We start from the raw sequence: 16,387 nt of genomic DNA on the forward strand, positions 1-16,387 counted from the left end.
ACGGCAGACCACAGCGGCCAAAACTCTTCTACTTTTCGCGATACCGTAGTAATGTAAGTGTACAGTACGATTTTGCCTATTATTTACTGTTAACAGATTATACAACGGTGGCGATAATGTGTCTACATTATTTAGTTCAATATATTACCTTATACCTTAGGAAACACGATTGAAACAGCGTAGCGCAGATGTACACTGTCACTGTGTCTCCATGCGTTATGTATTCAGCAACATCTACTACACCGGTAAAAAAACTATCATTTTAAAGACTAAGCAGTGCACATCATTCATATTTTACATCTCCCCTCCCAGGAATACCCTGTAACAGCGGAGCACAGACGAGAGACGTCTGAGTAGTAATGGCCCTCGAACAACTCAGTGATGTGGTTCAGAAATGTGTGAGTAAAAGATGCGTGATTGATGTGACCTGCTCTGTACAGCCCTTTGCTTCTTTACTCAGTTCATTACTTCATCTACCCATCTCTTTACTGTACTATAATATCTCTAGCAATTCTAGTGTATCTTTCGTTATTTAGTAAATCAATCTCAGTAACATTTGTCATGGATAGTGTACTTCTATTAGTGCTTGGATTTTGCTATTGCAGGCATATCATTTAATCCTATGTCCTTCCCCATATCTTTTCCACTCTCTTCTCTGACACTCGCAGCAAGCGGTGCAAGGCGACAAGTACAGCCCAGAGGACTACGATGTGTTCAACACCGCTGGGCGGACCTGCATCGAGGAGGGGCACAGTGCACAGGTCCTCAGTATCCTGGTGGATGAAAAGAATCAGGTGTGTGTGTGTGTGTGTGTGTGTGGGGGGTCATCCATCACTACCATTTGTATTAACAAATGAGTTCCACTTACTAATACTCTATATAGCCTATTTATTTGTAGAGTGTATGTTTTGTCAGAGGTGTGCACTCAAGTCACACTATGGACTCATTGAGCAGATAGTAATTCATCCAAGCTGCTGCGACACACTGTCCCGCCCCCTGTTATCTCTAGTATTCTTATGGACAGCTTCACTTGAATATCAGTGGTTTGTGAATTTGTTATGATTCAACCAGCGTGTTCAGAGAGACACCATAGGCTCATTCAATTAAATTCTATTCAATGTTATTTGTATAGCCCTTAATCACCGGTACAGTCACAAAGGGCTTAACAGGCCATATATTTATTACACCCCCCTGACCCTAATCCCCCAGAGGGCAACAGAAAACTCCCTTAATTAGCAAGGAAGACATCTAGAGGAGGAGCGCAGAGTGGGGGATCCCTCCTTCCAGGGATGATTAGGAGTGCAATATTCACAAACATACATACATGCACACAGGCAAACATGGTGATGGGATGCTGGCCGGTTAAACAATAAGGAGGGTCCAAGCATCCAGTCGCAGTCACCACAAAATGCTAGAACAGACAGAAAAGACATGAATGTGTTCCATTAGCATCCGTTCTCACACACGTACACCTGTTTGTCTGTGCCCAGGCCATGGTGAAGTGCATGGGCTGGAACCTGCTGGACCCGCTGGTCCAGGTCATGCTGAAGCAGGAGGTGAAGAACCGGCCTCATTGCCAAGCCATCCTCAAGCACCTGCTCAAGGTCTGCTCCTCTGCTTTACGATGCTCACGTTTTTAATGTTAACATTGACTGTACATAGCAAAAATGCTGTTTTTTGCATTGACTGAATCTAAGTGCGGTGGTATGGTCCCTGATGGGTTAGGTATGCAGCCCCAAGGAGCTGTTGGTGGGCCTGCTGGAGCAGGTGGAGGAGGCGCCCGTGGAGCTGCTAGTGAGCGCCTTCCTGCTCCTTCTCAAGCCTTTGAAAGAGGGTAAAGCATCATACCTCTCAAACACACGGTTTTATATAGCATGCTCTGACATACAGCTCACTGATTTACTGAGTGATCGCCATGCACCTTTTTATATCTGCTGTTAAAGGTCTCAATTTGTAATTGTAATAACTGGTTGCTGTGCGTGTTGCTGCAGCCACAGAGAGAACACAGGGTTTTGTTATGTTCCCGCCACTCTTCTCCAAACCTCTCTTCACCTCTCTCTGCCTCTGTTTACCTCTTGGCTGCATGTGGCTCAGGAGGTAAAGCGGGTTGGTTGGTAAAGTTGCTAGTTCGATCCCCAGCTCCTCCTAGCTGGGTGTCGAGCTGCCCTTAGCAAGACGCCTCACCCTGACTGCTCCTGAGGAGCTGGCTGTCGCCTTGCATGGTTGACACCGCCGTCGGTGTGTGAATGTCTGCATGAATGGGTGAATGTTAGGCAATATTATTGTACAGCGCTTTGAGTGGCCATTATATAGGCGCTATATAAATGCAGTCCATTTACCATTTACCTGCTCCTACCTTCTTGTTTTCTTCTCATCCTTCTCCTCCCAGTGCTGATGCGTCTGGGGGAGCGGAAGGCCTCCTCCCTGGGCATGGTGCTGTCCACCCTGCTGGAGCAGGTGTCCAAGCTGCCCACGCCTCGGAGCAGGGAGCAGGAGGCGGACGACTTCCACCCGCTCTGCCACTGCTGCACCAGCCTCATGGCCTTTGTCAGGCCCTTCGTGGACGAGGCCAGGGCGAGCCTGGCCGGCCCCCGGGAGGAGACGCCCAGCCAGACGGAGCGAGGGGGAGGGGGAGGGAGAGGGCGACCCAACAAGGAGGATGAGCTCAGGGTGGAGCTGCTCAAGTTGTAAGTTGTCAGGTTCTATTTCATGTAGGCTATGCCGTCTAGGCTTCGCCTTATAGGCTGGTCTTATGTCTAGTGTTATGGTTGTGTACTAGAGTTTGAATTACATAACTATCGTTAGCTTTGATGCATTTCTCATAGTCAGGGGGCATTCACTCTCTTAACCCTTATATATTTACGTGGTTGAGCCTATCCAACCATGGGTGGTAAAGCCCCTGGTTTGAGGGTTGTAACAGTTGGTTGCATTTCTATTGCGTCCTTCATTGTGACCTTTGTTTCTCCGTACTGTAGTTGTATGAAGAGTCTGAGTGAGCCTCTCCTTCAAGTGCAGCTCCAGGATTCAGACCCGCTGGCTGTCTCTCCGCTCAGGGAGTTCGCCCTTGATGTTTTGGTACTGCATCTTGTTCACCATCACCACTTCAACTGGGGAAAAAGGGAATCTAACACAGTTGGTTTAAACACGAGGGCATACATCTTCAACATTACATAACTGTTTCCTACATTTCATTGTGAAAGAAAATGCTTTCACAACCAAAGTGACTCACAGTGAATGTAAATATCAGAATCAGGATCAGAATCGGAATTACTTAGAAAACATCTTATTTTACAAGTATACAAGAGTACAGTTCTAAGGCTTGGTTCCACAACAGTCGCATAGCAGAGACAATACAAGATAGGGTAAATAAGATAAGTAAAAACATGTACGAATAAGTAGCAGCGTATATCACAATAATAAATAATAATAATAAAATAAAGTAATTAATAGACACTAAAACAGTGGTTATAAGTAATGAGTAATAATAATTAATGAGGTGTATTAAAGTGTAAAGTATAGAGTAAAGTGTAGCTAAAAGTGTTCAAATACATGCCCTACATTGGCAGGTGGTGGTTAGGGTGTCTCGACAAACGATGCTAGCTCTAGACTGTGGACGCTAGGATTAAACCCAGCACCGTCCCGTCTGGGAGGCACCCTGACCACTAGACTATTACTACCTCAGTACATACCATCAACTACAGATCAAAAGTCTCACACTGTGTGTGTGTGTGTGTGTGTGTGTGTGTGTGTGTGTGTGTGTGTGTGTGTGTGTGTGTGTGTGTGTGTGTGTGTGTGTGTGTGTGTGTGTGTGTGTTAACAGAGCAGCCTCACAGCCATCGGGGAGAGCCTGCCCAGCCTGGTGAGCCACCCGGTGCTGAAGAAGAGGAGGGCGGAGGGCTTCCTAGAGGAGGAGGTGCGTTACCCCAGGGAGTCTCTGGCCAGCCTGGCCCACCTGCTGTTCGTCCACCACGTCGCCATCGACACCTTTCCCGCCGTCTACAGGTAGTCACCCAAGGGTGCTCTGTGTACTTGACCCGTGCATCATGTTAGCATACAGGGAACTTTAAAACAAGGTCAATACATGCCCTTACTCTCTCTCTTGCTCTCGATCTCTTTCTCTCTCCAGTCCGATCTTCATGCTGAGGTGTAATATGGAGCACATCAACCTGCTGCTGTCAAGGTACCTGCTGGGCAGAGTGGATCTATTAGTTTATATTACATTATATATGTATATATGTATAGGTATATGCAATGGTCCTGTATACTGACCTCTGTTGATACATGTCAATGCATGAATCCTCGTGGGGGATAGGAGTGCTGTTGGTATCTTGACTTGACCATGATATGTCATCAGGGAAAGAAACTAATGTAGAAATCCTGGCTTGTCTGACCACAATACTACAGCCAGTTCTCCGAAGGGTCTCAAGATGGAGGCCACATGAGCTGGTTCATGATTTGCTCAACAATACACACATTGCAAACATTAACATTAGCTGATCAATTTATAGTCTAGGACTCGTTGTGGCTTGTCATTGTCACAATAAAGGAATTATGCAAGTCTATAAGTAGAACGTACTGCCCGGCATTTCATCCTCTGTTATTGGTTCAGATGAGCTCCTCCTCTGGGGAGGAGGGGGTGGCCGGGGACCACTTTCTCCAATGAGTTGAGTTTGGATAGCGGTACCCATTAAAAGCACAGGGTTTCAGTGTTACATTCAACATATTGTTCTACTGTTTTTGTATAGAACTGAGGAGCTTTGTATCCACAAAGGCCAGGTAAGACAACCTTTGGCATTCCATTGATGCAACACAAATCCCAGTCTTAAAATGTACTTTGTGCCCTATTTTTGAGATTCTCTCCCATCACCAGGAGCTGTATGAGAAGAGTCTGGTGATGGTGGTCGATGGCAGCGTCTCTGTGAACGAGCTGGAGATCAAGACCTTCACCAGTGTTCCCCAGGTCAACAATTGATACTTGACACTCTGATCCATACCAGCTCATACTGACCTTTTATATGTAATATCATGTGTGATCTGTAAAGTCATGATCTCATGGGTTTTGAGTCACATTTGTCTTACTCATGATTTACTCTTCTTCTTGCACATTATTTTTTTTTTGTAGAATTTAGTAAAGATCATGACCTTATGTCCAGCTCATCACTTGGTAAGTCACCATTTCCACTTATTATCAAGTGTGTTACCAATTAACATTATCAACTCTGTATTAGATTTGGAATTGTTTTGGTTATTGTGTGATGGACCTTCTATAGATAACAATGACCTAGTTGTTTAAAGCTAGTGACGTGTTCTGCGGTGACAGCAGTTAGTACTCACTATTGCTGTTAATACGAATTCTCATGACGACAGAGAACTAAAGGCCTCAAACTGCTGCAGCTGAGCATTGATAAGTTTGATGTGGAAGCCAAGTACAAATTCTTTGAGTAAGTCCCGCCCTATGACAACTCACTTTGACTCATTGCTTCCATGAAGTGTTTGATCCACGAGGAGGCTAATGTCCCCCCACTGGCTGTGGTTTCAGGTGTATGCTGAAGGTAAGCAGCCACTCAGGTGTGGAGGGCTACATCATCAAGAACATCCGCAGCCAGATCGACTTCTCCCTCAAGGTACGGTGGACACACACACACACACACACACACACACACACACACACACACACACACACACACACACACACACACACACACACACACACACACACACACACACACACACACACACAGACGTACATTTCGAACATGCACATGTTGCCCTTAACACCTTTGGGGCTCAAGACGAAAGATCTGTCAGCTCAAGGTTAGAGTTCAACCCACTCCAGTTGAACCCAGACAAGCCTCTGCAACATTTAGCTGGATATCACTTTCTGGGGTTCCTCATGGCCGAGCTCTCCCACATAGCCCCTCAGAGACCTCTAGGCGGGGTACCAGTGTCTAGGTCCGTGTCTTAACACTGTGTGTCCTCAGCCAGGGAATGAGAACGACTGGTTCCTGGGGGCCCACCTCATGCCTCTCCTGCGCCAGGTGCTTGTCCTCCCAGACGGACCAGAGACCGACCTGCTGCAGAACCTGGACCGGTCAGGACCTCGCACACACTTACCATGGACTTCATACTCTAGGCGGGTTGTACCACTTAGATGGATGCCCTGTTTGAGAGACTCATGCTCAGATTATGTGCTGTGTGCTTCTGCTGCTAGGTTGATGGAGTCTCTGAACCTGCTGCGCTACCTGGTCCTCAGAGACAAGGTGACACAGAACCAGGTACCGGCCCTTTAAATCTGGTCTTCAGTCATCTGAACTCTCATTCAGTGTTAGGGGTTATTTCTTGATAGAAATAGTATCCATAAGAGAGAGTTGAATTCCAGTGGGGTGTGATTCTGATCATTTACCTGCTCCCTCCCCGGTCCGGTCAGACGGGGGTCTGGACGGAGCTGACCCACCTGGAGGAGCGCTTCATGCGACCCCTGCGCGTGGGCCTCAACATGTCCAGGGCCCACTACGAGATGGAGCTTCAGAGGACCATGGCCGGCAACAAGGGAAAGGTCAAAGGTGAGGGGCAAGACCCCGACAATGATGCTCCTTCAACTTTTATAAATGTCCTTATATGTTGAAAGAGGGTTTAAAGACCTTTTAGACAGCTTCCATCTTGTGTTTTAAGCAATAAGGGCCAGTCAACTGACATATTACTAATAAGAAAGACTATAAAAATGAATCATCGTGTTTAATGAATGATGTACTTTGGGAATCAAACAGCAGAATTATTAAATTTAAATAAATAGTGGTGTGCCATTTGGACACTTTTCCATTAAGGTGAGAGACATGGGCGTCCTAAACCTGAGGGTGTGGTCCCCTTACCTCCACCCCGTACCTCAGGGGGGAGGTACGGGGTGGAGGTCCCCTTACCTCCACCCGGTCCCCTTACCTCCACCCGGTCCCCTTACCTCCACCCGGTCCCCTTACCTACACCCCTTACCTCCCCCCTGGTCCCCTTACCTCCCCCCTGGTCCCCTTACCTCCACCCCTTACCTCCCCCTGGTCCCCTTACCTCCACCCCTGACCTCCACCCGGTCCCCTTACCTCCAACCCTGACCTCCCCCCTGGTCCCCTTACCTCCACCCCTGACCTCCACCCGGTCCCCTTACCTCCCCCCTGGTCCCCTTACCTCCACCCCTGACCTCTACCCGGTCCCCTTACCTCCAACCCTGACCTCTACCCGGTCCCCTTACCACCACCCCTTACCTCCCCCCTGGTCCCCTTACCTCCCCCCTGGTCCCCTTACCTCCACCCCTGACCTACACCCCGTCCCCTTACCTCCACCCCGCCCCCCCTTACCTCCACCCCTTACCTCCCCCCCGGTCCTCTTACCTCCACCCCTTACCTCCCCCCTGGTCCCTTACCTCCACCCCTTACCTCCCCCCTGGTCCCTTACCTCCACCCCTTACCTCCCCCCCGGTCCCCTTACCTCCAACCCTGACCTCCCCCCTGGTCCTCTTACCTCCACCCCTTACCTCCACCCCGCCCCCCCTTACCTCCCCCCCGGTCCTCTTACCTCCACCCCTTACCTCCCCCCTGGTCCCCTTACCTCCCACCGGTCCCCTTACCACCACCCCTTACCTCCCCCCTGGTCCCTTACCTCCACCCCCTACCTCCCCCCCACCCTCCTCCTCCCATGTTTACACAGTAACAGATGTTTCTAGAGCAGGCGGTTCACATCTTGTTTGGTCTGTACACACCACTCCCCCCACAGAGAACTCCATGCTCTCTGTTGCTGTTGGAGATGAACAGCTGCCACACATGACGTCAGAGTCGCAGATACAGGTATGCACATGCAATCAAACACCAGCAGTCCTCCTGTTGCATTCCTCGACTTGGTGGAAATTATGTTTAAATGAATGTATTTGTGCAACAGGCCCTGCACTCTGCGCTGCACACGTTCGACATGATGAAGAGCGTGTTGGTGCGGGTGGAGGAGATCGTCCAGGACAGCCCTTAGAGAGGCCTGCCGTGGCCTCTTCCTGCCTGGGGTCTTGTCTGCCAACATGGAAGCCTTCCTCATCCCTGGTGTCCACTGAGCTCTGGTTTTAAGGAGCCACCAGGTTCTCCCCAGTAGTACAAACTGATCCGACAGGCCATTTATCAACACTGTTTAACAATAATCCATCTGTGTAAAATTACACAAAGAAAAAGTGAAAAGAGCTTTCAGAGAAATCCAAGAGAAGTCTGGGGAACATATTGTCAGACTGACTCTGGGCTGTTTTGGTCAACAGTTTACGTTTGTGCTTTAACTCAATGAGCTCTTCTTCAGTATTTAAGTGAAGATATATGATTAATGTTATTCAGCCAACCATGTATGAACACTGAAATAGTTAGTCATCTTTTTTTTTCTCTTAAAAATAACCCTTTTATAAATAAATTTTTTGTCCAGAAATTAAATCAGTGGCCTTCTTCTTTCAAACCGTGTGCTTCATATTGCACTGATATGTTTTCCCTCAGAGCCTACTGGATATAATCCATCTGTCATAGAATAAGTGAATGAAAACAGAAGACAAGATATAAGCCCATCAGCTCAACTTTTTGTTTACATTTTTTATTAAAAGAACAATTATAAAATTAAAAGATTTAAATAGTACTTGTTCATCTTTACATGCATAAAGCATAGGCACCAGGAATTATTCACAACTGAAAACCAAACTCCTCTAGCCCATCCAAACAAAACATGCTATGCTCGATTTAAAAAAAAAAAAAACATCTCAGTGAACCAGCTCCAATACAAACTGATCTGGTTTCAAACGATTTGCTCCTTCTTCGATCACTAAAGTTAGACTAAGGGGCCCTACTAAATAAAATCCACTCCATAAGAAGAGGCTCCTTCTCTTTAACTCGTCCATTGTGTCGGGAGGAGCAGGGCCCCGGCTGAGCCTCCGTGGGTCAGTGGAGGTCTGAACAGCGGGTGGAGCAGGGCCTCCGTGGGTCAGTGGAGGTCTGTGAACAGCGGGTGGAGCAGGGCCTCCGTGGGTCAGTGGAGGTCTGAACAGCGGGTGGAGCAGGGCCTCCGTGGGTCAGTGGAGGTCTGTGAACAGCGATTGGAGCAGAGCCTCCGTGGGTCAGTGGAGGTCTGAACAGCGGGTGGAGCAGGGCCTCCGTGGGTCAGTGGAGGTCTGTGAACAGCGGGTGGAGCAGAGCCTCCGTGGGTCAGTGGAGGTCTGAACAGCGGGTGGAGCAGGGCCTCCGTGGGTCAGTGGAGGTCTGTGAACAGCGGGTGGAGCAGGGCCTCCGTGGGTCAGTGGAGGTCTGAGCAGCGGGTGGAGCAGGGCCTCCGTGGGTCAGTGGAGGTCTGTGAACAGCGGGTGGAGCAGGGCCTCCGTGGGTCAGTGGAGGTCTGTGAACAGCGGGTGGAGCAGGGCCTCGGCCGCTGTGATCCTGGTGGCTGGGTTCAGGTCCAGCAGTCTGTCCAGGAGCCCGTAGGCCTCGCCTGGAACTCTGTCCCAACCCCGCTGCTCCTCCTCTGCCTGGACCCCCTCAGCGCTCTCCAGCCGGGGGGCCTTCTGAGCAGGGAGCACGACCCCATCGGTGCACTCGAGGCGGCGGTGCTGCTTCTTGATCGGGAGGTGATGGTCGTTAACGGGCGGCGAGGGTGGCTCCTCAAGGCCTGGAACTGCTGCCATGCCGCTGGGCTTGGGCCCCTCCTCCTGGTCCTCCTTCCCCTCCTGCAGGCGTGCCTCCTCCCCGCCGTCCCCATCGGGCGCGGGGCGGCGCCCACGGAGCCGCTCACAGAGCAGCCGCAGGTCCTGGCGGGGGAGCTCGCGGCTGCAAACCACCGCCTTGCCTGAGATCAGCGTTCACAACAACATGGTCTATTAGAGGGACGCCGGATCGATTTCAATATCCAAATATTAATATCTGGGTTGGTTGGATCAAAATTATATTGATACGGACGGTAAAACAAGCTGGGGGCAGGGCAGAGTGGTGAGGGGACATTAGGGTTCAGCCTTCCTGTCCACCAAATCATCACATTCAGGCCATCTACAGGTAAAGGCCTACTGCAGATATACTAAACTTGTGTATGGGTCCCTTGTTTTTGAGTGTTTGGGCAGGAAAGTGTTGTGGCAAGGGGTGGTTGGGCCGCTCAAACTTAAATTAAATTATACCGTGTTCAATCCATGTCCTGTAGGCATCCTGAGCATGAAGCCTCATAACTCACCCTACCTGCTACTCAGGTAGCCAAGACTCCCAGTCAGGGCTGTGGATGGAAGCGTCTGCTTAAAGGGTTGATATCATGCTTTTTCAACTTTTCCCTTTACTTTAGACTTTATATGATGTATGAGTACATGTTTTACGTCTGAGCCCAGGGGATTATCTCGCCCGCCGAAAACACAGTAGTAGAGAATTGCAGAAGGCCAGCCTCCCGGCTACCCGCAATGTTTACAACTTCTCTGGGGTGTGAATTTGCCGACACACGCGCAAAGCCGTCAACCAATAGCAACAGAGTAGCCATGCTGACCAATCACAGCAGACTGGGCTACGCAGGAGGGGGGCCTTAAAGCGACATGTTACAAAACAGAACGTTTTTGAAAGACGCTGAAATTGGTTTTGCAGAAATGAACAGTGAGTATATTAAGGGGTGTTTTTAACATACAGGCATGTAACCCTATACTAGTGGTACCCCAAAATGCAATTATTAACCCTAAAAAAGGATGATATGGGATATTTCCCATTACAAACTAACACAGAGCGAACATATGCGTGCGTAAATACACACCAAAGGTCTTGGCAGCCTGGACGGTCTCCCTGGAGCCACGTACGATCATGATCTGCGTGAGGCTCACCAGGTCCTCGCTGCCCTTGAAGAAGGGGTAGCGGTTGCTGAGCAGAGACAGCATGATCACGCCCGCCGACCACACGTCTATGGCTGGGGGGAGGGGGGGACAGAGCGCCGTGTTACAACAAGGGGACCAGAAACGACACAGGGAAAGTCCATCATGTGATGTTATTCAGGGGTTCCCAACCTTATTTGTTCCAAGGACCAAAATATTCCTAAAAATATTTGGAGGACCGGTTGTCAATTTGAATGCCTTATTTTTAAGATGCATCACTTTTAAACAAAGGATGTGGCTGTTTTTCAAGATGGGTTATTTGTCGTACTCACAACAATTACCGCAACAGCAATGAAATGCCTCAGGCTCCCTTCAACAATGCAATAATATAAAAACTACAATTTATAAGAGAAGCACAAGAAAAGTAACCTGAGACTTAAACACAAAAGTAGTGCAAACACTTCAAGGCCCGGTACTAACGGGTTCAATGGCTGATCGAATTGACTTATTCAGCGTACGCTCATATCCAGTCACACTATGGCTGGGGCAGGGGAGACCCAAGGACCATGGGAGAGCAGAGAAGGATGTTTGGGTGTTTCAACTGAACGGCCAGCGCAGGTTAAAGCGGTGATGAAGATGATGCCATGCATCTCACTTTACACTTTGAGCAGAGGCTGACAGTGATAGTGATTTACAGGGGACAGCAATCTAAAGCAAACAACAGAATCATGTAGTCACTACAAAAAGTTACTGCTGCACAACTCATTTTCTGAAAGAAATAACTGGTCAGCTATACTAGGAACCGGAAAGAAAAAGTTAGCCGACATTTTTGTTATCATTTAAGTTCGTTCCACTGTGGGCAGGACTATGCCGATTACCGAGCACATAGAGATGGAGGAGAATAGAAGGGAACTGAGTCTGGCAGAGGCAGACACAAACGTGTCCTCGTTGTAGTCACTGGACTGGGCAGCGACTCACCGGTCCCCTGGGTAGGGCAGCAGGTCAGGACCTCTGGGGCCCTGAAGCCGGGGGTTCCCGCCCTGGGGGCCACCTGCTTCTTCCTGGAGAAACAAAGATGTGAAGCAGGGTTTAGAGCCACACGATACAGGACTGGGGGCTCGGGCCACTCACACCACACATTCTTCAAATTAGGCCTTTTTTACTAGTCAAATTAAAACTGTTATTTTAGTTTTCTTTCTAAAACTGTTGCAGCAGTGAGCGGTTCAGCGTGGTCCCTCCTCCCTCCTCCACTGTGGTCTACCTGGACATGCAGATGTTGCAGACCCGCTCCGTCTGGAAGCAGTTACAGGTGAGGGCGGGGCTGACGGTGGAGGTCCGGGGGAGGCTCCTGGCGGGGAGCGCCCGGCGGCTAGCCGGGGCCGGCCTCCTGGGGGCCGGGGCCAGCCGCCTGGTGACCAGGTCTTCCGTCCTCACCGGCTTCACCAGCTGACCAGAGACAAGGTGGAAGATGAGGAAACCCCATTGACTATTACCACTTAGTCATTTAGCAATCATCCAGCCTTAAAAAATAAAAAATAAAAGGCTGTTGATAAGATTTAAGATAATTTGAGTCTAATTTTTTAGAAATGGAACAGCCATCCCTCGTTATTCCAGAGGGAAACACGCTGTGAGAAGCTCTTTGTAGAGTTGACGGCTCCTGCCTCTGTGTAGACATTTCATTGTTTCATTACAAGCCTCTGCTAAGAGGACCAGACTGTAGTAGCTACAGGTGAACAGGTGTGCTGATGTGTTAGGAGGGGAGGGAGTGAGGGTCTCCACCTCTATCCTGGCGGCCGGGGGCTTGGTGGTGCTGGTGGTGGTGGTGGTGGTGGTGGTGGCTTTTGGGGCCGAGGGGACGCTGTTGAGGTTCCTCTCTCCAAACACGGGCCGCGGGGTCCGGCTCAGACGAGACAACTCCTACAAACACAACCAAACACAAGGTTACATACAGCCCAGCAGCACACAGGCTTCACACAGTTTCTGTTGAATCTGGGGGGAAGAGAATTAGACATTTTGGTTGGGAGGTTGCAAATGTAGAGTGGAGTATTTAGACCAGTCATGAAGGTACCATACATCGGAATAAGTAGAAGGGAAAGCTATCTTTATCGGCGCTCTTTGTGCTGGGGATTCGGTCGATGGGGTTTGTCAACACCGTTGGGAAAATACAACCCTACCGACTCCACTAGTGTTACCTGTGCCAGTGGAAAGCCTAGGCTGTTACACTCAAAATAAACTTGGAGATCCTATGTTATAATAAACCTTAATTGGGTTCATCGATCTTGGGGAAAGAATAGACTGGCGACAGGTAACACTGTAAAATAAAGCTGTGTGGACAGTGTGTTGGCATGCGCTCCCTCTCCTTCAAAACCATTAGAAGTGCCTCTTTAGGTTTAAATGAGCCCCATGACACCTTGGTATGTTTAGAAGTGGTGGTGGTGGTGGTGGCAGGCCGAGCCACTTGTTTCCCAGTTGACGGAGATGAGGTAGCAGCAGTGGCAGTGGTGGGGGTGACGGTGGTGGTGGTGGAGGAAGAGGAGGAGGAAGGCGGGGCAGGGGACTGCTGTTGGGGCTGAGGGGAAGGCGGGGGCCCGGTGGTGGTGAGGGGTGTGGGAGTGTCTGGGGCTCTAGGGGCCTTCTTCCCCAGAACCCCAGTGTCTGTCTTCCCTGTGGCCCCCCCAGCCTTCTGAGTGGCCCTCTGCTTCACCACCTTCAGCAGCTCGATCTGGGTGTCGGCCGTGCCCTGCGCAAGGCCAAAGTCCACCAGGGAATACCTGCAGCCAGACACAAGACTTCAGTCATAGGAGGTCCTTATATGGGCTTGTAGGATTCTGTGCGCGCTCATCCATGATAACTTTTTTCATTACAGCTCGAGTAACTTAAAATAATAACATTTCTAACAAGCATTTAAGCATTAATTAATTCAAGCATTCATGCATTGTACAGTAACAAATATGCAAAAACAGAAAAAGATCATATATAAATCATATGATCCCAATATATCTCCTCGCTCTGCTGCCCATTTCTTGGATCAATGAACATGTGTAGTAACAATAGAGATGAATAAACTACTGATTAGGTATAATGTGTAGAATGTTTGCCAGTCCTACCACCATCACCCCTCCATCACCCCCATACACTCACAGCTTGGCTTTCCGGTTGTAGAGGAAGTTGTTGAACTTAATGTCGCGGTGGATGATCCCAAACTGGTGGATGTGTTTAAGGGCTTTAAGCAGGTTGTAGATGTACATACGGACCTCCTCAAAGCTCAGCAGCCCGATGATCTCCTGAGAGACAAACGATGGGTCATTAGTATCATTATAACACGGGTTTTGATATTAAGTTAGTGATGTCAGAAAACATTTGTTAAAGGTCCCATGACATGCCACCAGGTGTGGTGTGATTAGCCGTTACAAGCCGTTTTGGAAATCTGCCCCTTATGACATCACAGGTGGGCGTGTCCACCTAGATGTGTGACGGATAGATGAACAACGTTTGCTACAGTCCACTGGGTAGGCTTGTAGACTGATCTATTCATCACACATCTAGGTGGACACGCCCACCTGTGATGTCATAAGGGGCAGATTTCCAAAACGTAACGGCTAATCACAACACACCTGTTGGAATGTCATGGGACCTTTAAAAAGGGACTAAACAGTAAATCTTGGCATTTAAAAATAAAGACTACAGAACGCAATGTAACTCAATGTCAAAATCATGGACACAAAAACATCTCCCCATCTCTGAAACGCTTGACAGATGAAGAGAGCAGTCGGGTATTAGTTAACTCATTTCCACAGGGAAAGGAGTTGTCCGAGGAGGCAGGACGTAGTCCTTCTCACCCCAATGGGTTGGTGCTCCATGTAGGGCATGACGATCACCACCTCCCCCTCCCTCCTGAAGCAGTAGGTGGCGCCCATCACGTTCTCCCTGCCCCTGTGGGAAAGAAAGGGGACTTTCAGAGTATAGAACAGAAAACTGTACCACATGTCTGCACAAAATTAGGACAGCATCGGTAAAACAACACTCTTTCCACAATATAATCGTTGATTTGATCCTAGGAAAAAAGTTGTTAACTTAAGATAAAAATATCTATGCCAGCTTTCTAAGGGGCAAAAAGGGCACATAAAGGACAAATATAGGACGATCATACAACGTTTATGATCGTCCTATATTTGTCCTTTATGTGTCCTTTATCTTATCCTAGCTATCTTTGGGAATGGGTTAACCTAGCGATTGTTAGTGCTTTGCACTTGGTTCTATGAACACTCCTTAGTGCACTGACAGTTATATATTTTTTCACTTTCTTTTTCACGACAAATGTACTTATTTAAGTCGCTTTTGATAAAAGCGTCCCCTAAATGCCCTAAATGTAAATTTTATTTCAGGGCCCGATCATAGAAACAAATTAAAAAATCTGACAAACATTCATGAATCATTTTAACAATATGAATCCAACCATGCTAATAAGGACACATTCCTATCACTATAATAACACAAAATGATGCCAGAGTAATAACGCAGGTCTCACCCGGCGATGGTGAGACACTGGAGTTCAGCAGCGATTCGAGCAGGGTGGCTGGTGGGAATGAGGCGCTTGAGGGCGAACCTCTCCCGGCCCCCATCCAGCATCTTAGCCTCCCCAAGGTATACCGCACTGAAGGTGCCTTAGGACACACATACACAAACACACAGTTGAGTGGCTAGGTATATAACCCTGCTTTTAATGATTGAGCAATGGCATGATTAAGAAACGGAAATTAAAGGTATTGTGGGAACCTACCTTCTCCGATTTTGTCTATGACGTTGAAAACTTTATGAAGCTGAGGGACTGCTTTGTAAAGGTTGTCAATCTCCATCTCCACATTCCCTGGACAAAATAAATAAAAGCTAGTTATGTTGGGGGGGCACAGTCGTCGTCTTGTATATTTCTCTTCAACAAAAACAAAGCAGCACAACGCAACGTTAAGCGATGAACAATAGACCTACTTGATCTTTTGGCTCTTCTGTGGCTCCTCTCATCCTGGATGGGGCACTCCTCAGTTTGGTTCAGTTTCTTTTCGATAGGAGACACCTCCATCTACACAAGCCATGATGTCAGACAAAACTTTACTTTCAAGACAGGAAACATAGTGCATAGATTGTTTCATTGTGTTCGATACATAATATTAACCAAGCTTAGTCGATTATGATACAAATATACTAATGCAGAATGGTAGATATACACTATCGATAGATTCAATCAAGTTCCTCCTTCCGTTGTTGTGGCTAACAGGCAACATAAACTCACCTTTCTTGGATCCTTTTAATTCAATAAAATCTCATTTCAAACGAAAATATTGTTGACGAATGTTTTCGGGTTTCGACGGGGAAATCTGTAACACAACAAAGGATAAAGGAAGCCACTCTGAATCAGACTTGTTTCACAGATATTTTTTTCCGCCAACAAACTCCGCGCTCAAAGTGACGTCAGAAACAGCTGGGTTGGCTTGGGGCGGGTCAAACGAAGTGTATGGGCGGAAGCTGGGGGCGGGTCAAACGAAGTCTCTTTGCGGAAAAATG

General features: G+C 48.3%; 2 protein-coding genes across 2 annotated transcripts; one reads left to right on the forward strand and one right to left on the reverse strand.

The window, feature by feature from the left end:
- Position 1: 1 nt before the first annotated feature.
- On the forward strand, positions 2–8,406 carry glmna (glomulin, FKBP associated protein a). Its single transcript, XM_079750275.1, has 19 exons — positions 2–53; positions 313–398; positions 669–794; positions 1,491–1,604; positions 1,726–1,834; positions 2,390–2,687; positions 2,976–3,075; positions 3,821–4,002; positions 4,127–4,180; positions 4,746–4,776; positions 4,871–4,960; positions 5,123–5,164; positions 5,368–5,441; positions 5,540–5,624; positions 5,982–6,091; positions 6,212–6,275; positions 6,428–6,563; positions 7,762–7,832; positions 7,924–8,406. The coding sequence occupies exons 2-19, from the start codon at positions 360–362 to the stop codon at positions 8,005–8,007; spliced, it is 1,809 nt and encodes a 602-aa protein (XP_079606401.1). The 5' UTR covers positions 2–53; positions 313–359; the 3' UTR covers positions 8,008–8,406.
- A 243-nt stretch (positions 8,407–8,649) lies between these two features.
- Positions 8,650–16,283, reverse strand: cdc7 (cell division cycle 7 homolog). The gene is made up of 12 exons (XM_079751670.1): positions 16,116–16,283; positions 15,815–15,905; positions 15,609–15,695; positions 15,357–15,492; positions 14,668–14,761; positions 13,970–14,112; positions 13,239–13,599; positions 12,608–12,745; positions 12,090–12,274; positions 11,807–11,889; positions 10,774–10,923; positions 8,650–9,840 (listed from the first exon to the last, which is right to left on the reverse strand). The coding sequence occupies exons 2-12, from the start codon at positions 15,903–15,905 to the stop codon at positions 9,383–9,385; spliced, it is 1,926 nt and encodes a 641-aa protein (XP_079607796.1). The 5' UTR covers positions 16,116–16,283; the 3' UTR covers positions 8,650–9,382.
- Between the last annotated feature and the right edge of the window lie 104 nt (positions 16,284–16,387).

This window comes from Pollachius pollachius (genome assembly GCF_949987615.1).
Source record: "Pollachius pollachius genome assembly, chromosome: 14".
NCBI classification, from domain to species: Eukaryota; Metazoa; Chordata; class Actinopteri; order Gadiformes; family Gadidae; genus Pollachius; species Pollachius pollachius.